Raw genomic sequence first — 23,259 nt, forward strand, 5'->3', positions numbered from 1 at the left:
CTCGCCTGAGAAGGGAGTTTGGAAGACCCCCTCACGACTGAGCTGGTCGCTGGCTGGTAACACGACTGCATCGGATCGCTCGGGGGCTTCCGTAGTGCGACATAACAGGCGTCCCGGTGATGGCAGCGCAGCGTGAATTTACTTGCGCAGTCTCGGCGATGGCGGCGAAACAATGCTTCGTAACGGTTGCAAGTTGTGCAAGAAAGGAATTCGGAAGTCGGCGATGTAACGTGTCCTATTTTCAATCAGCTACTTAGCCACCATTGGGCTTTCCGAGTTCTCAGTATGATTATTGACATGTCGATGAATTCTCGAAACAGCAGTCCCTCGGACCAAGTAGACGGAGTAAGTGCTATCTGTTTCAGTACTGGATCAAGGCCAATCTTAAACGACACGAATGACAAATTTGTCGGGTCTTTATCATTTGGGACAAAACGAACAATATCAGTAGTACCTTCAACATTCAAACAACGAAAAAGGATTTTCTGAACGTCGCATGTTCCATGTACTCGCAATATCGTTCACTCTCCACCTCTAGGCGGCCGACAACTCTTCGCAGACAGTCGAAGAGTGATCCGCCCCCCCCCCCCTAGCGGTGGAGAGTGAACGATAGTACAAGTGAATGGAAGATGCGTGATATAAGTTTATGCGTCCAATGATGGCTGAGAAACAGTAAGCCGAAACGTTACGTGTGAAAATGGGAAAATTTCCCTGTTGAATACTAAGCATTTACCTTACTATGTACACCAAATTAGTCGCTCTACAAGTACATTCATTTACCTTAAATTTAACATAATAATATTTCTTATCAGTGCACTGTATTCGAAGATATTTGGATTTTATTGAACGTATTTTTTATTTTTAAGGAGAAATGAAATTATCTGAAAATGAGTGATCTTTTGGATTACATTCTGTATCACCACTGAATCACAATGCACAAATAAGATTACCAGGTTTGTTCAGAAAATATCGAAAAAATACCAAAACATGGTTGTCCCATCCATAAGGCTCAATGAAAATGCAAATCCTGACAGCTTTTTTCTCGGCTTGCTGTTTGTCAATATGGGACTCTTATGCTTTTATGGGCAGTGTACTAACTGATAGGATTTTCACCCATTAAGTGGGCTATTCCACGTTTATTGAAAAAGGATAGTTTTATGTCCCACGGATGACCTCTCCTATTTTTCTTGTGTTGGAATTTGGATTCACAGAGTAATTTATCAGAGATGAATTGAAGAGAATGTACTCTAAATGATAGCAATCTGCTAATATTTGTATAGCTAAATAGCGGTGGTCCTGGATAGTATTATACTCTATAAATACTTTGGCGACAGACAATAAAACACTAGAGCACGTGGACATACAGTATCGTTTAATGAGATAAATAACCTAATTAACAGTTGGCTTTATTCAATGCTCCTAGTGAGATCATTATTGCTATGGCGGGACATAACTGGAATTCTCTGGCGTTCTGTTGGATAATAAACCACCAGGCTATGTGATGTCACGTATTCCAAGTTCCTGCAGCAGCAGCGGTGCGACCAACACTAGCACTATTGATAATAGCATCATCGGTCAATGTCGGCCTGTACTCGTCGTTATCCGTTCCAGCGTACGCAAAACAGGTGAACCAGTTGAAGAGTAAAATTAATATTCCTGTAATATAGGTAAGGTTGAATCTATAAATCGACTGTGGTATAGTGCTAAGTCTTCGAGTAACATATCGGAAATGTAGCATTAGGAAGCCACCAGTCATGTTAATTGCAACGAAATGAACAGGTATTCGAAACAAAAAACTATGCTAAATGGATATTGATCCTTTCTGATGCAGTTTTTAACGAATTTAAGCCAGTTGCCCACACTCGCTTATGTGTTTATTTCCAAACGGGCATCCCTGCAAAAAATATCACGTAAGAATTTTCATCGAAGTTATTTTCTTCTTGCTTTTGCGGATAAAAGAGGCAAATACATTCATGAATATGATTTGTATATAATATGCACCACGCACCACTCGGTTCGTCATCTTCTGTAGCCACGTACAATGCACTGGCTCTACTTCTACTACGCCTTCCTGTTTTATCTCCATTACTGCATATTGCTGTATTTGCCGTTTGTATTGGCATTTGGTGTTCAAAAAAGCATCGGAATAAACACACTTTGACCGGTTTTTGAATAATTTACTGCTTGTTCAAAAGGCAATTTAATAATCTTTGAAGACGCCGTATAGGTGGTCAAAAATTTCCCAGAGTGCAATTTCCCGGAATGCCATTTTCCGAAATGTACCTTTTCTTGGTAATTTTTTATATCATTGAAATCTGAAGAAAACACGGTTTATAAGCTTTGAGAAAGGTTGCATTTAGAACTATTTTGATAAAAAAATAAAATATTTTGAAAAAATACCATTATTTTTTTTTGCGCTTCAGACTTATTAAAAAGATAAAGTAGGCCTTCATTGCCAGGATTGCAATACAAATTAAAATCGATGATATCCTTCTACTTTTCAAGTGTTTGTTTGGTTTTCTTGACAGCTTATCTTTGCTCGCTGCTCATGCTAATGTTGATAAAAAACAAATTTTCAGAAACATTATTTGAGGGAACGGGTACAGCGTAGTTGGTAAATCGATTAATTTGTACGCAGCTCACCCATGCTCAATTCCCAACCCCGCACATAGGATTAGAGATTTTTCTAAAGAGACTTTTCTAACCCGATACATAACGCGAATGACCCTAAGGTTGAAAACCTGTTTTAATCCATCTAGTGGTGCAATTGTGCCTTTCTCATTTATCCTTATTATGATTTAATATCTGGTTTCGTTCAATATAACATTGTGGAAATGTCTATTACATTCTTATTACACTTAGTAAGCATATACAAGTGCACGACTGTCACGAACCTGACACATTTCAAACAAACAACAATATAATATTCAATTGGCTTAATCAGCGTGAGTTCAATGTTGTCTTCATATTAACATATTTTGAAATGTGGGAATGTGGAGGGGTATAATTAGTGGGAGGGAAGGATGCATCAGGAACCTCCTAACATATTTTGCTATAAGAGGTGGATAAAGGGAATAATGCAGGTGTCTGGTTTGTCTGTGAGAGGTGGGATGAAAGGAAGGAAGAGGAGGGGTAGATGGGGCAGTCCAACACCGAACAGTATATTTTACCTTCCATTTGAGACTAGGTTAGAGAAAATTGGTTTAGTCATCGCCGAAGTGGCTTTAGTTCTGGAATTTGCTCGGAATCCGGGACTTCCGGAATTATCGATAGTGGATAATATACTCCATGAATCTTTAATTCGCTATCAGTCCTCTAGAACTGCGAATCGAAGTAATTTGATGCTCATTTCGATAGATTTTTAATCTGTGAGGTATGACGCTTGTACCGGTATGTATGATAAACTCCTATATGACCGTTATAACCAACCTATTGAAAATCTAGCGAAATCATCTTAGCGCACCAGCGGCTGATCGTTCAGTGGGTCATTTCGCTAGTTCCGGAGGCAACTGCTTTGAATGGTAATTAGTAATCTAGACTCGCAAATTCTAGTAATAATGAACACATTTTAATATGTATTACATCATTCGGATATCATAGGGTTACCAGTTTACATAGGAATTTACTATGTAAACGCTACTCTGGAACCGGAAGTCAAATCGACTAAAAATTCAATAGCGTCTTATGGGAGCATTACGCCATTCATTGAGAGCGTTATACCGTTCATTTGAAACTAAGTTTGTGCAAATCGGTTCAGCCATCTTCGAGAAAATTGAGTGATATTTTTTGACACACACATACATACACACAGTCGGTTGTTATAGGAGGAGACTTTAACGCTTGGATTGTGGATGGGGTAGCAGGCTTACCAACGCAAGAGGTTACACATTAACTCCGCTAGCGAATGACGGATCTCAATAGTAGCATGTCTGTAATAACATACGTACATGGAACTATTGAGAAACAGAGCTACAGGTCCAAAGCCCTGGTAAAGGAGGATGGTTGTGATGATCTGGGCCGAGATCATCACGTAAAGCAAGGTAGGGCATAACCCCAATTCCAAGGCGTGAAGCGACCCGTGCCGAGGGATGAGTGATCGAGGGGGTGAAAAAGATGCTCGATCGTTAACGGAGCCTGTGGGGTACCTGGGCAACCCCCACAGTAAGCGTCCCTTACCACGCTAATGCGGAGCTCTGGCGTGGCGGACATTTATTTCTCGCGCGACTCGTGGGACTATACATGGAGATAACAAAAAATAAAAACAAACAGACGGAGGTGCCAAACCCCTTCGCTAGAGGTGGTTTGGCGAGGTCTCCCCCTCGTGAGGAGAGTAGTGGAGCGATGAGTGCTGCATCTGAAAGCACCAGTGACCCCTCAGCAGCGGTAGGCAATAGCCCTACCAATGCATCGGAGGGGCCAATATCTGCGATGCGCAAAGTAGCGAAGCAACTCGATTCAATAATCGACTTCGCTAGCGCAAAGCAGAATATAGCCAAGGAGTTGAAGTTGAGCCTCATGGAGCTCCGGAAAGCTGTTCGTGTCGCAAGACAGGAACAGCAGGCCTATGTTAAGAGGGTGGAATGTCGGGAGAGGCCCGACAGAGAAACCCAGACAGTGGCCTCCAATAGGGAGGAAAGAGAGAAGGTCGATAGAGGTTCACAGACAGTGGCCTTTACCTTCTACGGAGCAGCCACGTCGATCGGAGCGGCGACCGAGTTCCCCTCGAAGGGAAAAGGCAAGGGCAATCGCAAGACGGCATCGAACGCGAAGCGCCCTAGGAAGTCGCCAGGCGAGGGTTCCAAAACCGACACCACTCGGCGTGCAACCGTTAAGGTCAAACGCCGTTTGCGCGAGGTAAGCGAGGGCGAGAGTGACCTCGCTGTGGAGAGCGATGGTACCATCAACCCGGCACGACTGGGGCAGGGGGGCTCAAACCCCTGGACGCTGGTCACCAAGAAAAAGCCGGCACCAAAACCGGAGGTACCGCGGCCTGCGAAGAAGGCCAAGGACAGAGGCGAAGCCTTGTGGTTAAAAACCGACAAGGACAAATACGCCGATGTCCTAAAATCGATGAAGGCGGCCGAAAGCCTCTCAGTCCTTGGGCAGGATGTGCGTAGCGTAAGACGCACTAACACGGGAGAGATGCTCCTGGTGCTGAAGCGAGGCGCACAATCAAGTGCAGTATACAAGGCCTTGGCCCAAGAGGTCCTTGGTGAGGGCGCCCAAATCAGGTCGCTAGGTGCGGAAACGACTCTCCAGTGCAAGCACTTGGACGAGTTCACGACCGCAGAAAACGTCGTCGCAGCCGTTAAGGAGCACTGCGACGTCACAATCGAGCGGGCCTCGGTGCGATTGAGAGATGGACCCTCTGGCACCCAAGTAGCCTACCTCAGGCTACTGAAGGCGGATGCCAAAAAGGTAACCGAGAAAGGGAAGCTGAAGATCGGCTGGTCGGTATGCCCTATTAGTATACCCCAGCCGCCTTCAGTGGATAGGTGCTATCGGTGCCTTGAGTCCGGCCATAAAGCATACGAATGCAAAGGCATAGATAGGAGCAAACTATGTCGTCGCTGCGGCGACGAGGGACATAAAGAGCGGGGGTGCACTAAGGCACACAAATGCCTTATCTGCACCGCTAAGAAGCAAGCCCACAAACATGCTATGGGCGGACCTTCGTGTCCCTTCGGCGAGTTAAATAAGAAGAAGCCGTGAAAGTCACACAGCTAAATCTTAACCATTGTGCAGCAGCCCAACAGCTGCTGTGGCAGTCGGTCTCGGAGTCGAGGACAGATGTCGCCCTCTTATCAGACCCGTACAGCATCCCTGCCGGCAACGGCAATTGGGTGTCGGACGGGTCTGGAATGGTGGCAATCTGGTTCCCGGTTCAAGAGGTAATACACCCCTCCGCCGAGGGTGTGGCGATTGCCAAGATCAATGGTGTGTTCTATTGCAGCTGCTACGCCCCACCAAGGTGGCCAATAGAATATAATAATAATGGTTCCGCTAGTACATTCCGTAGAAACGGAGTGGAGGCGTAGATTGACCTAACATTTGCCAGCCCGAGTCTGGCTCCAGGCATGGAATGGAGGGTAGACGAAGGCTACACCCATAGCGATCATTTAGCAATCCGCTTTGAGATCAACTATGGTGTGCAGCATCCGAGGGCGGGAGATCCCTGCCAGGTACGTGGGTGGAAGTCCAATCACTTCGACAGCGAAGCTTTCACCGCGGCCCTGGGACTGGAGGCCAACACCGACAGTCTAAGCGGGGATGCGCTGATAGCTGTTCTATCACGCGCGTGCGACGCCACTATGCCGAGAAAAACACTGCCAAGAAACGGTAGATGCCCGGTATACTGGTGGAGTGCCGAGATTGCAGCTCTACGGTCAGCCTGCCTCAGAGCTAGACGTAGGATGCAAAGAGCTCGCACCGAGGATGCAAGAGAGAACCGCCGTGAAGTGTTTCGAGCTGCGAAATTCGCCCTTAACAAGGCTATTAAAAGCAGCAAGAGAGCGTGTTTCGACAACCTGTGTGAGAGTGCCAACGCGAATCCGTGGGGTGACGCCTACCGGATTGTGATGGCCAAGACCAAAGGGGGCTCCTCACCCCCAGAACGGTCTCCGGACCGGTTGGCAACGATTATCGAAGTACTCTTCCCGTCTCGAGCCACAAGCCCCTGGCCACCTGCACTACGAGACAGTGCGGGCACGGTCGAAATGGTGGCTCCAGTGACGAATGAAGAACTACTCGTAGTGGCTAAATCCCTAGCAATGAACAAAGCTCCAGGGCCGGATGGAATTCCAAACAACGCTCTCAAGGCAGCGATCATAGCGAACCCGAACATGTTCAGGCTAGCTATGCAGAGATGCCTTGACGAGTGCCGTTTCCCCGATAGATGGAAAAGGTAGAAACTGGTGCTGTTGCCGAAGCCCGGGAAGCCGCCAGGCGACCCATCGGCATACAGACCAATCTGTCTGATAGACACTACTGGCAAACTGCTTGAGAGGATCATCCTCAACAGGCTCACCCCGTACGCGGAAGGTACGGACGGTCTGTCAAGCAACCAGTTTGGCTTTCGGAAGGGTAAGTCCACAGTGGACGCTCTCAACTCAGTGATAAATACTGCCGAGATAGCGATCCAACGAAAAAGGCGAGGTATTCGATACTGTGCGTTAGTGACACTTGACGTGAAGAACGCATTCAACAGCGCAAGCTGGGATGCCATCGCGCTCTCGTTACACCGGCTTAGCCTACCGGTGGGTCTGTACCGGATCCTGGAAAGTTACTTCCAAAACCGCGTACTGCTATACGAGACCGATGCCGGTCAGAAAAGGGTTCCGATTACCGCCGGAGTCCCGCAGGGCTCGATCCTAGGCCCGGTGCTATGGAACCTCATGTATGACGGGGTTCTGAGACTGAAGTTCCCTCCTGGGGTCAAGATCGTCGGCTTTGCCGACGACGTAACCTTGGAGGTCTACGGGGAGTCAATTCCTGAGGTAGAACTAACCGCAGAACACGCGATTAGCACGGTGGAGGAATGGATGAGCGCGAGAGGCCTGGAGCTCGCTCATCATAAGACGGAGGTAGTTATCGTCAACAACCGCAAGTCGGCACAACATGCAGTTATCCATGTGGGAGAAGTCGCGATCACTTCACAGCGAAGTCTGAAGTCTCTCGGAGTCATTATAGACGACAAGCTGACCTTCGGCAGCCATGTCGACTATACGTGCAAGAGAGCGTCGACTGCTGTTGCGGCTCTATCGAGAATGATGTCCAACAGCTCAAAGGTGTGCGCCAGTAGACGTAGGTTACTGGCAGGCGTTGCCGTATCTATCCTCAGGTACGGCGGCCCGTCATGGTCAAGAGCACTGAGGGTAACCAGTTACCTACAGAAACTGGAGAGCACCTACCGCGTGATGTGCCTTAGAGTGATATCTGCCTACCGCACGGTATCGCACGATGCATCCTGCGTGATAGCGAGCATGATGCCAGTCGGGCTGGTCATTCGGGAAAATGAGGAGTGCTTTGAGCTACGTGGAAATAGGGGAGCCCGCGAGCGCACCAGGGTGACCTCGGTAGCCAGATGGCAGCGTGAGTGGGACAACTCCTCGAAAGGTAGGTGGACCCACCGGCTGATACCTAGCATATCGAGCTGGGTGGGAAGACCCCATGGGGAAGTTCACTTCCACCTGACACAATTCCTGTCAGGCCATGGCTGTTTCCGTCAGTACCTCCACAGGTTCGGGCACGCGGAGGTCCCAGTCTGCCCGGACTGCCCAGGTGTAGATGAAACTGCCGAACACATACTGTATGTCATCGGTTCGACGTCGAAAGAAGAGCAATGCTCGACGTCTGTGGCTGGGACACAACCCCTGATACCCTTACTCAGCGGATGTGTCAATCGGTGGAGAAGTGGGACGCAGTCTCGGCTGCTACCATCCAGATTGCCAGTAGGCTACAGGTAATCTGGCGAACCGAGCAACAGACAACGGGCACGGCTAACTAGGGATTGGTTAGCTGGAGCGAAAAAGGCCAAGCGCAAAAAAAGAGAGTGAATGGTCTGTTCATGCCGAGGCAGGTTGGCGCAGCGAATGGCAACCGCGTAAGGGGTAAACCCAGCCGCCCCGAAGCAAGACAGAAGAGTGAGTGTATAGGCGTATAAAAGGACTGCCTCATGCCAAGACGGGAGGGTCGTAGCGTAGTATGTTGGAACTTAGCTATCGATACCTCATGGCGTGGCAGAGGAGTGAAAGGGTGAGCATCCAAGTCAGTCTCACACTGCATGTTAAGGGTGAGCATAAAAGTCAGCCTCACAGGTTGGTAGAGACTAGCACAAAAGTCAACCTAGCAAGGAATGAAAAAGGTTAGCACACAAGTCAGCCTCGCATGGTATGTCAGAAGTGGGGCCTAAGAAAAATGTCCCACATGGGATGCCAGGGGGAGTGACAAAGGTACAATAGAGTGGCACGATTGAGAGTGAATCAGGTGATAGGGTGAGCACCCATGTCAGCCTCACATGGTATGGGTAGGGCGAGCACAAAAGTAAGCCTAGCAAGGAATGAGTAAGGTGAGCACACAAGTCAGCCTCGCATGGAACGTAAAAGGTGAGCACAAAAGTCAGCCTCATGTGGGAGTGTTTGAGAGTGAATCAAAGTGCGATTGAGAGAGCACCCAAATAAGCCTCATACAGGATGTATGAACGCGTGAGTGAGAGTGAATGAGTACATTCAGTACAGCCATCCCCCCCAGAAGTAATACCGAGAGGTAGTTCCTGGGAGGAATGATGGCGGAGCCCAATGGAGTTTAGTCGGTATTAATGGCTGGTCACCATTCGAGTCCGACACGCCCCCAGTGCACCCCGTGCGGTAGATTGGACCCTACCTATAGCACGTGTACTGGGCTAGGACATAAAGGTCTTCTCCATTGTAAAAAAAAAAAAAAAAAAAAAACATTATTGGAAGTCATGGCGAAGTTGTACGTAAGATTGTGCAACGAAGGTTCCGCTAGCATATTCAGGAAAGACGACCGGGAGTCCATCATCGACATAACATTCTGCAGTCCTTCGCTGCCGGATAAAACGAATTGGCAAGTTAGTGAGCAGTACACACATAGCGACCACCAGGCGATCCACTACACCTTTAGTCGGCGGAATTGTACTGTAACGCGGAGAGTGAGGACGAGCGAAAGTGAAAAATAAACGACAAGGACCTTTTCGTGGAACTTCATGTTGACAGCGTCACTCCAATTCCGAGCGCCGATGAGCTGTCGGTAACAGTAGCGAGGGCATGTGATGTAACAATGCCGAGAAAAATCGAGCCGAGAACCTACCGGCGTCCGGCGTACTGGTAAAACGGAAGGCTCAGCATCCTCTGGGCTGCCTGCCTACAAGCGAAGCCTACATATTAAGAAGACTGATATATCTTTTCTTCCCCCATAAAAACGAGAAGCGACAGAGGTTACAGCGCCTCTATCGGAGGAAGGTAGGAAGCTTAATGTAAAAATGAATATGTGTGTGTGCATCACTATGGGAAGTATCACCTTTACTCGCAAGTGGCGTTGCTGTTACTGTCTCCAGATTGTGGCCAGAGTAGCAGGTCTTCTTGATATGCAGTCTTCGCTAAAAGCCAGAAGAAGCGTTCAGAGAAGAGTGTAAGGTAACATTCCTGGCGGCCAGGGCCGCTTTCAAACGCGAGATAGTGCTAAATAAATCCACCTGCTACAAAGAACTGTGCAGAGAAATAGCGCTAACCCTTGGAGCAACGCTTACCGCGTCATTATGGCTAGGATCAAGGATTCAATGACGCTAGTCGAAATGTGCGTTGACAACCTGAAAATTATCGTGGAGGGTCTTTTCCCGATGCACTACCCAACCGCATGGCCGCCTACACCGTACGTTGATGCAACGGTGGAAACGCTGGTGACATTCGAGTCTCCAACGACGAGCTCCTTGTAGTGGCAGAAGGGCTGAATGCAAAGAAAACTCCCGGACTGGAAGGTATCCTCAACGTGGCACACAAGACTGCGATCCTGACGTTTCCGGACATGTTTAGGATAGTCCTACAGAAATGCCTGGATGATGGCTACTTCCCGATGGAGGATCCGAAAGTTCGTGATGCTGCCAAAACCAGGGAAACCACCTGGAAAGGGTCATCAACAGGCAGACGACCTACGCTGAATGTGAGAACGGACTATCGCAGAGACGATTCGGATTCCGCAAAGCGATATCGACGGTGGACGTCATCCACAAAGTCATCGCGAGCGGAGAAAGCATCGAAGCAAAAGCGAAGGGGTAATCGCGGTCAACAGCTGGGAGGCGATCGCCGTAGCGCTGCACAGAATGCGGATTCCCGACTATCTGTGAGAGGTTCTGAAAAGTCACTTCCGATTAGGGTCACCGCGGGAGTACCTCAGGGATGCATAGGTGGAAATATTTATGGCAGAGACAACAGCCATCGATGTATGCGCTGAAGCATCTGGGTGTGATGGTCGACGCTCGGCCAAATTACAACAACCATGTCGACTATGTATGTGAGAATGCTGCGATGACAACCAACGCATTGGTAAGGCTCATGCCGAATAACGGAGGAGCAAGAGGCAGCACGAGACGTCTCTTGGCGGGCGTCTCATCCTCAATACTGAATTATGGCGTTCCAGCGTGGGCTTCTGCGCTAAACTCGAACCGAACAAAGTTAACAAGCACGTTTCGCCTAATGGCTGTTCGTGTCGTGAGTACGTGCAGAACGATATCGTCGGAGGCGGTATGCGTAATAGCCGGGATGATTCCCATCTGCATCACTCTGGGTGAGGACATGGAATGTTGCAAGCGGAGAAATGCACGTAATGCAAGAAACTGGTATGAGTGGACTCGTTGGGTAAGTGGCAGTAAGAGTGAGACAACGCGGAGAAAGGAAGGTGGACCCAACGACTCATCCCAAATGTGTCTGCTTGGGTACATAGGAAACATGGAGAGGTGAAGTGCCATTTGACGTCTTTTTGTCCAGGAACGGATGCTTTCGAAAGTACCTCCATCGGTTTGGACACACTTCCAGTTGAGTAGTACGCGACGTAGCACCGGGTTCGGGTCGTCGAGGCGCCAGCGAACCAGACGTTATGCTTTACCGGAATCGCCGGACCGACCTCGACACCCTACCGGGTAGCTCGTGAGTAGACTAAATCCACCGCCGGTGAATTGACTGAGTAGACCGCGTCGAACAGCTAACAGTGAGTCGTTGAGGCGCCAGTGAACCAGAAGCAACGATCCACCCGGAATCGCTGGATGGACCTCAGCACCTACTGGCTAGGCCGTTGAGTATGCTAGGTCAACTGCCGGGGACTAGATCGAGTAAATCGGGACGACGCGGGGAGCTAAATGGCTCATGGAAACGAACATCGGTATCGGGATCAATATATTGCCGTAGAATTCACAGTAGGGTAGAATCGCCTACCCGACAGAACCGTGGCGAAAAGGAGAGCTAATTGGCAGACGAAACAAGCACTGGTAGCGAGAGAAATTCCGTTGCCGGGGAACTTTCAGTCGGAGTGGGATAATATCTAAGTTGATCTCGATAAAGCTTGGAGATAAATGGCTCAAAGAAACGGGTAGCGGTGTCGGGAGAAATTCCTCCGTCGAGAAACTATCGGTCGGAGTAGAGTGAATTCTTGTCGAGGACTATTCAAGTAGATCGTGATAAGGCCGGGAGCTGAATGACTCACGAAAACAGGAGCTAAATGGCTCAAATAATCAGCACCTAAACGGTTTACGGAGACGAGAGCTAAACTGCGGCATAATAGATAGAGACAAGAAGCAAGAGAAGAGTTGAGAGTTACACCAAAGCTCAAAGGTCGAGCCGTTTCATGAACCAAGTGAGGCTCCGAGATAGAGCAGAAGAAAGAGGTGCGACGAAAGCACAACTTCCCCTCCCACGAAGTAATACCTTGAAGTAAAATGTTACACAGCCGCAATACTGTGATGAAATTACTTGAAATTGTACATCATAATTAGTATTATAAACTTCATTATAAAGGATCGCGATTCATCTCCACATTGCGTCAAGAAATCTTCCCAAAACAGCTCAAGAAACCAATTAACGATATACATTTCACATATATTTGCACAACTTGTGTAAAACTTAGAAACTTTTCGTTTCATGACTTGGCTCATATTAGAAGTGGGAAAGGACACCGTGACAATCAGAATAAATTACCTCAACTGGCACATTCTCATGTAGCACAGTGGTCGAAAGTTGAAAAAATGTGGAATAATTTAATAACTTCTCGTGGTTACGTTTTAGAATTATAGTGTCTTCGGCGAAGTGGATGCATAGTATATAGGCCATCTTGTGGTTGCATCAAAGTAGGTTGGAACTCGGTCGCTTGGGCAGCGCAGAAGGATGGTGTCTTCGAAGAAGTCTTAGGCATTGCTAATCTGAGCAACTCCTCCAAAGGTACTAACAATACAAGACCTAAAGTTTTTGAGACAATGCGCCATTTTTGAAAAATAATTTCAATTTGTCATTAAAAATCATCATAACAGAAAAAAACTAAAGTGCAAATAAACATCCTTTTAGAACCACGAGCATTGTTTGCCTTTCGTACATCTCAGCACACATTTACACGATGTAAAGTTAAAGAATATGCTTAGTGTACCAGGACTTGAGTATATGTGGCGTATGAAAGTTGAATATAGCGAAACAGTTAAAAGCACAAACAGCTCTGGAAGGTACTTGATTCAAAATCTGTATTATTCTGCCAACTTTGCTGAAGACACTATACTTCTAAAACGTAACAACGAGGAGTTATTAATTTATTCCACTTTTTTTCAATTTACGACCACTGTACGTAGTTCGGAGATTAAGTAGCACGACTCAAAACTTTTATGGATGTTTTGCACAATATGATTGAACAATCTGGGTATTTTGGAATAAAAAACGGCATTTTAGAAACATTCCACGACGCTTTATCATGCATGACAAGACCTGGAAATCCAGGACTTTTCCGCTTAATTCGAGACTCTTGGCCACTTTAAGCCGAACGGTGGAATACGTATTGGAGATGAGTAGCACCGGCTACCTACAATGGACCTTCACAGTCGTTTCGGTGACCATGCATTAGTTAAATTCCCAGAGCAATAGCATAGAACATGATTTTCTACACTAATTCATCAAATCCACAAGAAGCGCATTAGTCTAATCTATAGATGATGGGATATAAAAGGGACAAAAGCAAAACACAGATGCAGATGATTTGTTTTTGGTAAAAAATGATTTTATCGTCTATGTTTATCATGTTACACTAGTTACCAATATACTTAAACAATACATTTCAGCTAATTGTTATTCGCTTCACTCGTAATACGTTCTTTTCATCTAAAAGCCTTACTTATTTTGCTTACTCTTCGCTCGAACTATGTAATATGAATAATTGTGGTAAACGAATGCTTTTTATCAGTATAAATGTGTTAAATAGTTTGAAGCCAATATTTTCCTTCAAGTTGATTAGCAACATATTTTTTCTGTAATATCCATAAAAAATCTCAACAAAAACATCCTTCGGAAAAAGGCAAACTATTCTATTTATAGCTGGCGAATTTTACAACAAATTCTAATATCGTATCTAACTAAAATCCCGTATCCTTTCTTTTTTCGTTGCAGCAATTTTTTTACGTCTTATAGTGACTTCCATTCCAATTCATATCAACATACCTACTAAGGCTAAACGGAAAGATAGAATGACTCAGATTTGCAAAAAAGAGACCAACAGAAACGCTTTCAGAATTTTCAAGATAATTGATTTTAATAAATAAAAAATTGAATCTCTACAGGAAGAATTAGGGTTTTTTGCACACTAGTTTAAGTTTTACACTACGGTATGTATTGATGTTACGCTGAATATTCGTGTTTTTTGATGATTCACTTTGCAGTTACCGGAAGCAACCTGTTTTAGGGGGCATATTTAGTTTTCAGTATTCTGAGACATTTATACTTGCTTGGTATATTCCTTCACATAGATTTTTGTGTACTGACATAAAAACATTTTTAGCAAATTTGGTTTTACTGATGTATTTGTTATTATAAAACAAGACGTTGCTCTGTTTTCACAAAACAGTATTTAAATTTTAATTAACTTCAACCCAATCGTTTTTGTGATCTGCCTCCAATTACAGAAATATCAAATCAATGAAAGTAAACTTTACTTCACAACTTCTGCTGAAATCGTTGCGGGAATGGCACACCTTGTGCAATTTAAATAAAAGATTACAGTGATACATATTCTGCAACTTATATACCACACAGACCTGGTGAGGATATCATTAAAATTAAATCATTTGCTACTCAGTGCCTTCATTCGGTTTCTGACAATTGAAAAAAATCATAAATAAAGCGAGGTAAACCGCGTTATATCCGCTGCAAACTGAATACTGCTCCGCACTGGTGCGTGAATTATATTCGGTCTGATGTGCATCTGACACGATGGGGAAAAACAATTTCGTGCGAGTGTGATGTAAATTCGATACGTTACACCCGGTTAATTATAGGATTTTCAATTACCCCCTTTGGTTCTCGGGATGAGGTGAGGGTTTTTTTGGGAACTTTAACTTTTCCAGTTTGAAAACCCCATTTTTTCAGACCATCATAAATCGATGGAAGAACTTGTCCAAAAATTAAAAAAATCCTACTCTGTGGAGCAAATGTACGGGTAGAACTCTTAGATAATCACTAGCATCCAATGCTGACTGTGAGCTCTTTTGGACTGGTGTTTTGCGGTTGTGTCCTTACCATGTGACGCAGTTGTTTGCGAGGTTGTTTGCCGGAATGAATTTCGATATTATTTGCAATTCCAGATGTTGATGTTAATCAAATTGAAATTAGTAGGAAAGATATTTGACAATATTTTACACAGCCGACCTGGGTTCGATTCCAAATCCCTGTATAATGAGTACGAGATGCTTGTAACTCTAAAAAAATGTTGAGTGCAAGATACGACCAAAGTGGTTTAAAAAAATCAGCAATTCTACGGAACAAGCAATAACGTTCGCAAACGTAGTGTCAAAATATGGGCCGATTTTTTTAAGTATTAAAATTCATTTACTGTTGGTACTTGGAACAACTCTTCAAATCTACAAACATTAGAATGTTACAATGCTGCCATTCAAACATATTCTCTACGAAACATAGGCTACGATGATATTCCAGAATCTTGGAATAAATATTAACGTAAGAATAAGAATTTAATCCGCGGCAGCAAAAGATCCAACCTGTTAATAAAGGGTGATTCAATAATTATTGCGACCCTTTCAAACTTGCTTTTCTTTTTGCACATTTGACTGAAATCAACCAAAATTTTCACCAGTTTCTCTTTACAGCGTATTGCATACGTCCGCGAAGTTGTGCAGTTGTTAGCGAAATTCCGGACGAGGTGGAAGACAATTAGTAAACCTTTCGCAAAAGGATTTTGTTCATCCACTTCCTTTCGCTACATCACTGTAACAACGGCGAAGGTTTTTGTAACCTTCCGTCACTTCTATCAAAAATTTTCAAATACTTTTTTAATTCTCACAATCTTATTACGGAAAGTTGTTTGCAAAGCTTTTGTAATATTGTGTAGTAAAGAAGCTGAAAATTTAAGAATTTTCTCTATCTGCAACATATAAACCCTTAGCATAGCATCATTACGAAACCGCCATCTTGGAAGTTTTAAAACTTTGGAGAATCAGTTTTTCAAAAAGATGTAACAGAGTTCCTGTCTTTAGCGAATTTGTTGAAACTGTCATTTAAAACAACTTTATTGTAGGCATGAATACTACGTATATGGAGAATAACAAATTAAAAAATGATATTTACGAAGTGTTCCTTAATCTAGTTTTTTCTAAAATAACTTCTATTGTGAACTTCACAAGCTCAAGCTTTGTAAATTTTATTGTTTATAAACAATAGAAGCGATTTATCATAAACAAAAAAATCATAATAATTTATTTTAAAATTAAATACAAATAGCCTAAAATATGTTAATACCCTGAACACATGGAACACATTCTCCATAAATACTTCTTGGAGGATATAACGCCAAAATTATTTTATCAGATGATATGCTGCTTAATGTTTGTAAAATTCATCGAAGATACTAAACCTGCGAAATTGGCGGTTTCAAAATGATGTGATCTTGACCTTAAATTACTGTTTTCGAACATTTATTTTACCTATTCATATAATTGGTTATACAACAAAAATCAAATGTAAACAAAAATCGATCAGAACGTTATTAATTCTATTACGCTTTCGTTTCAACTCGCCGCATTCCCAAAATAAAAACATTTTAAATCCCAAAGCCTCCTCTTGGATACACCGCTGCTTGGAGTTATTTATTTCGCTTTTCATTTTCGGATATATGTTTCAGATCAATCCGATGGTTATAAGTCAGAAGATTCGAGCAAATGAAAATTTTTACACCGATAAGTGATCAAGTTCCATCTAGACAACTTGAAATTGTTCGGTGGTTATTCTAGTAGTTGTAGATAGAAAAAATGAAATAAGAAATTCGATATATCGAAATAATATTTGGCTTATTTAAATGGATTATTACTATATTTAACAATAAATAGGCGACAAAGGGTAATCCACGAACAGCAAGTCATAACTTTTAAAGTATTCGAAATATGTATTTGATGTCGTCAGTAAAGTTATTCGCAAAAGTAAGAGCTACAAATTAGCTGAAAGCATCATCTCAATACAATCACTTCCAAGAAAATTTATGAAGCTATCTCACTCGTAGGGGGATTAATCAGGAAGATTGCAATACCAAAAGAAAGGGCATATTGTATTCTTCAAATTCTCCGAAGATACTACTGACTTAAAATTAGCCGTTTTGGCGTTAATAATACGGTGAATGTTTTTGGTCTTATTTTTGGCTATGGGAAATGATAAAAATCTTTCGTCCGTTTTTAATGTAATATACCTCTTTTGATAAAAGTCCGATTTCAGCAATCTGTAGCTCGTTCGAAAGGTAATCGTATAAGCTTTCGAAAAATATATAAAAATAAAATTGCTTAGTTACGTCGTCAATTTCGGCAGTAAATTTCACATTCAAACATTCATATCTTGGAAACTAAACATCAGAATCAAAAACTATTTAATAGCATTCTGTCTGGGTGATAGGCCTTTCATTAAAATTTGGTTTGGATAAGATCGGTTCAGCCATTGCTGAGAAACACGAATGAGAGTTTGCCCGTTACATACACACACAGACATTGTCCCAAATCGTCGAGCTGAGTCGATTGGTATATAAGACTCGGACCTCCGGGCCTCGGAAAAAGTCTTGAAAGTTTGAGCGAATTCTATACATTTCTTTCATAAGAAATGTAAAACATAAAACAACAACGATTTCACAAAGTATACGAATCTCGATAGGGTTTCTGTTCTAAAGCCACTATAAAACCTATCTCTGGTTAGAATATTTTTGTTGGCTTCCAAAACAGTCGGAATTGCGGAACTGGCGCAAATTTGCAACATCATCAGTGGTTTAAACTGCCGTTGTTGTCGGAGCATTACCAATATGTTCCGATTCCGTCACGGGTTCCGCTACGAGCCGATAATTTTCAGGTTCCGCTACGATCCACAGTTTGCAAGTTAACTCGCTTAAAATTATTTTTAAAGAATTTTTTACCCCATTATTGGGATTAATATAATATACCCATTGGCATTGGCTCATCGAGTGGTTGGGAAATGTATTAAAAGTACCCATTGTTAAGAACTAAAAAAATACCCGTTTTTATGACAGCTCGAATAACTTCCTAAAATGGGCAGCTTGAATTCATAAAATGTGTAGTTTTTTGTCGTGCATATAACACGGTTAAAATAAAAGTACCCATTAATGGGTATTATAACGACCATCTCCGACAGAACTGGGAAAACTCATTTATTGAGTTAACATCACATACTTAATAGTGTATATTGCCTGTATAGGTACTATTTTACCCAGTTTCAATATTGTACGGCACTGAAAATGGGTAGAAATACTGCCATTTTTGAGTAATCCAAAGAATTCTTTTGGATCGAATAAAAAGACAAAGCATAAACTTTTAATTATTTGTTTAATCAATCAATTGAGTAGTAATGTTTCATTCCTGGCAAGTAACACAGATTTATCGACAACTGTAGAGTGTAAATACGCCTGATGTTATCACTTCTTATAAGAGTTTGGCCACAGATAACAGACGTTTAGGTTAGTACAAAATTTCTTCAAAAACCTATGTAAACTTTCAAATCGATAAACTTTGGAAATCCGTGTTTCACTATTGCCATCTGCGCAACTGTTTGCTACACGTGTTAGACAGCTGTACTCTAATTGCATTGTATCGATCACTGCGCCATCTACAAACGTTTGCCAAACGTGTTTCAGATGTCTGGTTTATTCGGAATTTCAGTAGCGGGTATTTACACACGATTGAAATCGAGCCTAAACGTCTGTTATCTGTGGTTTGGCTCAGCTAGACTGGATAATCGACAATAGGGTGCAATCCATACTGACAACAGCTATCGATACCATTCTACTGCTACTAGTTTTTAAGGTGTGGTTTTAGTCTGTTGAACAAAAATATAGAATTAATTATATCATTACAGATTGAGATATTTTGATTCTAGCAAAAGGACTGAACGACAGCAGATATAAAAAGTGTTTAATATAACATTCAGATTCAAACCAGACTAAGTCGCTCAAAAAAGTGTTTTTTTATAATGAGGAAAGATTTACCAACACTTACCAATTGAAGACTAGACAGATTTTTTATAATCACGGACCGGTCACGTCTTTGGAACATTGTAGGACGCTTGTCGACTATCTGGAACTCTAAAATTTTCTAAGTATTTTTCAACCAATTTTGAATAATTTTGTACCCATTTTCCTTGGTGAATAGCAATTTTGAGATGGGTTGCAATTTACTCATATTATTATTTGAAAAAGTACACATTAAGTGACAGCTTGGATACAACTATAAATTGGGTACTTCTAGAAACAACAAATGGGTACTTTATTTTAACAGTGCAATGTAACTAAAATGCATAAATCTCATTCCATATTCGTTACTTGAACAAGAAGCACGTATCCCATTTTTACTCTGCCCTAACCGCTACTCTACGTCATGTTATGCATGGGCCCAGCGATGATAAAAGTGACGCCATCTTGCAAAAACATTTTTTTTTATAAATCGTGATACATTCGTCGCGAAATCGTAGTGTACGTCTTATTTTCAATCAACCATATCGCGCGCGCCATGGAAGGAAATTGTTTCTCCCTGCAGAAGCTGAGTAACCATTATACAACGTGACGTTTTAAGGTCGAGTTACTGCTCGTTCAAGAGATCGAAAACAATCAGCACAGACTGATTCGTACATCACGATCGGCCAAAGAAGGCTGGACAGCGCCGTAAACTCATCACCAGAAGCCTCACGTCGAAAGTGTCATTGCTAAAACGGATTTGCGATAAACGTTTCGCAAACGGCGACGATATGGCGGAACATTTATTTGAGATGGAGGAGCTGTTTTCTCGTTTCGCCAACGCCGCTCAGGAGTTCGAGGAGAATCGTACGACACCCTTATCACAGCACTCGAAAGCCGATCGGACGATGACCTCACACTGGAGCTCGTCAAAAGAAAACTGTTGGATGAAACGTCAGAACGGCAGGGTACTGTATGAAACTCGGCATCAACAATAACAATAAAAAGCCAATTCTCAGCCATTACTGTAAAAAGACAGGGTATAAGTAAAAGGAATGCCGTAAGATGATCCGCGATTCTGAGAAGGAAACGAAATCTCGAGGAAAGTACCAACAAGCAGGGCCGGCGGAAAGCGTGGGTAGTATGGGTAGTACTACCCACTCGAAAATAACCGAGTGGGTAATTGCCCACTCGAAATTTTGAACCATTTCAAAACGCATGTATCTCGCACTACACACATTTGAAATCATCGATGTACCACAATTCCATTTGCATAAACGAACGTGATTTAATGTGAATGTAATGTAAGCGTGTGCATTGCGAAAAGGGAAACAATCCTTACTAATGGACCCCTCACCCTATGCTTTCTACCCACTCGGGCGTGAAGGGTTTCGCCGCCCCTACCAACAAGAAGGAGACAGTTTAATTCGCACTCCCATCCGGAGGAGCAACGGATGGTTGCACAGCAAAGCCATCGGTCGTCGATTCCGGTGCTACCAAGCACACGATGGCAGACCAAATGCATATCCGAGAGCTGCGCGCAAACAAAATTAGTTTTGTCAACCTGGCGGATGGTAAACAACGACCACCTTTGTCTGAAGCGTATTTGAATAGCCTGCCGATGTTCCATTTGAACATGTCGCTTTTCAATTTTTCGGTACGCGATGTGTAGCTGAAACTACAGTCACTAGATGGTGCCAAAGAAGCTGGTCCGGATTGTCTATCGCCTATTTTTTTTAAAAAAGTGTGCTGTTCCTGCGAGTATAATTTTCAACAAGTTCGAAGGAATTTTCCCGAGTGTCTGGAAGACAGCAGTTATTACACCGATCCACAAGGCAGGTAGCGTGAATGATGTTGAGAATTATCGTGCCATCTCAATTTTGAGTTGCTTACCGAAAGTTTTTGAAAGCCTCGTTCACGATTTGCTGTACCTGAAGGTGCACCATATTATTTCCGAATAGCAGTCTAGCAGTCTGGATTTGTTAAAAAAAAACTATCACAAGTATAAATGTTATGACGTACGTTTCGTCAAGCGCGCTATTTCGCTTGGCGAACGTCAACGAATTGATGCCGTTTATGTGGATTTTGCTAAAGCGTTCGATAGAGTGCCTCATTTGCTAATGGTGGCCAAACTCGAACGAATGGGACTTCCTGAATGGTTGACACGGTGTATATTGTAGTACCCCACCGAACGCTGTGCGTACGATCGCATCGATAAAATGAGATCATCTCCGTTTGTGATCGAGTCGGGTATTCCCCAGTGACGTCATCTAGACCCGCTACTGTTTATATTATTCCCCAAAGTACATGTTTGCGGATGATCTGAAATTCTTTCGTGTATTGCTTCGGCAGTCTATTGCTGTGCCATTCAAGCCGATGTCGATTCGCTGCTAAATTGGTGCACACTAAACGGGATGGAAGTAAACGCACAAAAGTGTAATGTGATCTCGTTCTGTTGTAACAGGCACTTAATGACGTTTGATTATAGAATATCAACAATCATTATCAATCGTATAAACACAGTGAAGGATCTAGGCATTCTTCCTATGGATCTGGTGCATATATATATATATATATATATATATATATATATATATATATATATATATATATATATATATATGCGGTCCGGTAGAGATGTCGCCGGTCAGTGGTTACCGATTCTTCATGACTATGATCGACGAGCATTGCCGATATTGTGTGACATGCCTCTTGAAAGAGAAGTCGGAAGTTACCGCGGAAGAGTATGTTCAGTACGTCAAAACTCTTTTCGGGCGAAAGCCGAAGGCAATGCGCTCTGATCAGGCTGGTGAATGTAGCGGAAAGCAACTGCGTATGTTCCACAAGCGAGAGGGGATTTCGGCTCAATATGCAGCGGGATTCAAACCACAGCAGATACCTTGTCAAAATGGTGCGGTGCCTGCTTTTTGATGCGCAGCTAGATTAACGTTATTGGACAGAAGCTCTAAACACGGAAGTATAGCTCCAGAACGTGTTGACAACAAAACCCATAAATGTTACGCCGTTCAAGCGTCGGACTGGGGTTAAACCGATCACTTGAAGATACACGGCTACCATACTTGGGTTCACATTCGAAAGGTCATTTGTGGGTCATTCATCGGAGCATAAAACTTATCGCTTCCTGGACAAATCCACACGAAAAGTCTACGTAAGCCGAGATGCCCAGTTCGTCAAAAATGATACGACAAGTGATCCAACGGAGGATTTTACTCAATGCATATTATTATTCATCCGCCCTTTATGCAAGTGTTATTTCTATCCTCCTAATGTATGTTACACACTGAGTGCATATAAGGAGAGTGACGACACTGTCTAAATTAGAACAATAGGTTTGTTCCAGTACCAGGAGAAACTGGAAGTACTCCGGAGCAAACACGGAGAAAATCGTTCCTGTACTATCTTCTTCTCTTTTTTCTTCTTCTGGTGGCAAACCGGAGTGAAAAGGAGCAAGAATTTTTTGCTCCGGAGCAACAGGGAGTAACTTCCATGTACTGGAACAAACCTAATGATTATTTATTAGTGTCATTCCAAACGAGTCAAAACCATGTATTTTGAGAGGACGTTTGTTCGTTTGGAATATTACTGACAGATAATTATGACAGTTGTCTTCACTCTTCTTAAATACACTCTGGTTACACACACATGAAACTAAAATGAATAAATCTCATTCCATATTCGTCACTTGAACAATACGCACGTATTCTCTTCACCTTCAAAGTCTGCGCCATTATCTGCTTGAGAGTGAGTAATACAACGTGTAAAGCTAACCAACGCTTTCACGACCCAGAGACTCGAGTACCCAAAGTACCCCCTTTTGGTCTCAAAAAGCAACACTCAAGAGCTAAGATTGTTTTTATTACAATTCCGAAATTATTTGGCATTTCGTCGAGCTGTGGTAATACTCGAATAGGATCGAAATCAAAATAAATCGTAAAAACGTATTTTTCATTTGTACAAATCGAGAACGCGCGTGGTTCGGTACATGGGCACGGTCCAGTGGCAAATGGCCGAAACGTAATTTTGTGAATT

At 43.2% G+C, this 23,259-nt stretch overlaps 1 protein-coding gene across 5 annotated transcripts in view; it reads right to left on the bottom strand.

Moving 5' to 3' along the window:
• Nucleotides 1–1,367: 1,367 nt before the first annotated feature.
• The window catches only part of LOC131682570 (cytohesin-1), a 108,169-nt gene continuing 86,277 nt past the window's right edge, over nt 1,368–23,259 (bottom strand). For 4 of the 5 annotated variants that reach the window (XM_058964146.1, XM_058964143.1, XM_058964144.1 and 1 more), the window contains exon 11: nt 1,368–1,656. In XM_058964146.1, coding sequence (XP_058820129.1) covers nt 1,505–1,656 — 152 coding nt within the window. In that variant the 3' untranslated portion in view covers nt 1,368–1,504. The remainder of the gene's footprint in view (nt 1,657–23,259) is intronic. The other variant, XM_058964148.1, reaches the window with a different exon arrangement.

Source organism: Topomyia yanbarensis, chromosome 2 (genome assembly GCF_030247195.1).
Source record: "Topomyia yanbarensis strain Yona2022 chromosome 2, ASM3024719v1, whole genome shotgun sequence".
Lineage (NCBI taxonomy): Eukaryota > Metazoa > Arthropoda > Insecta > Diptera > Culicidae > Topomyia > Topomyia yanbarensis.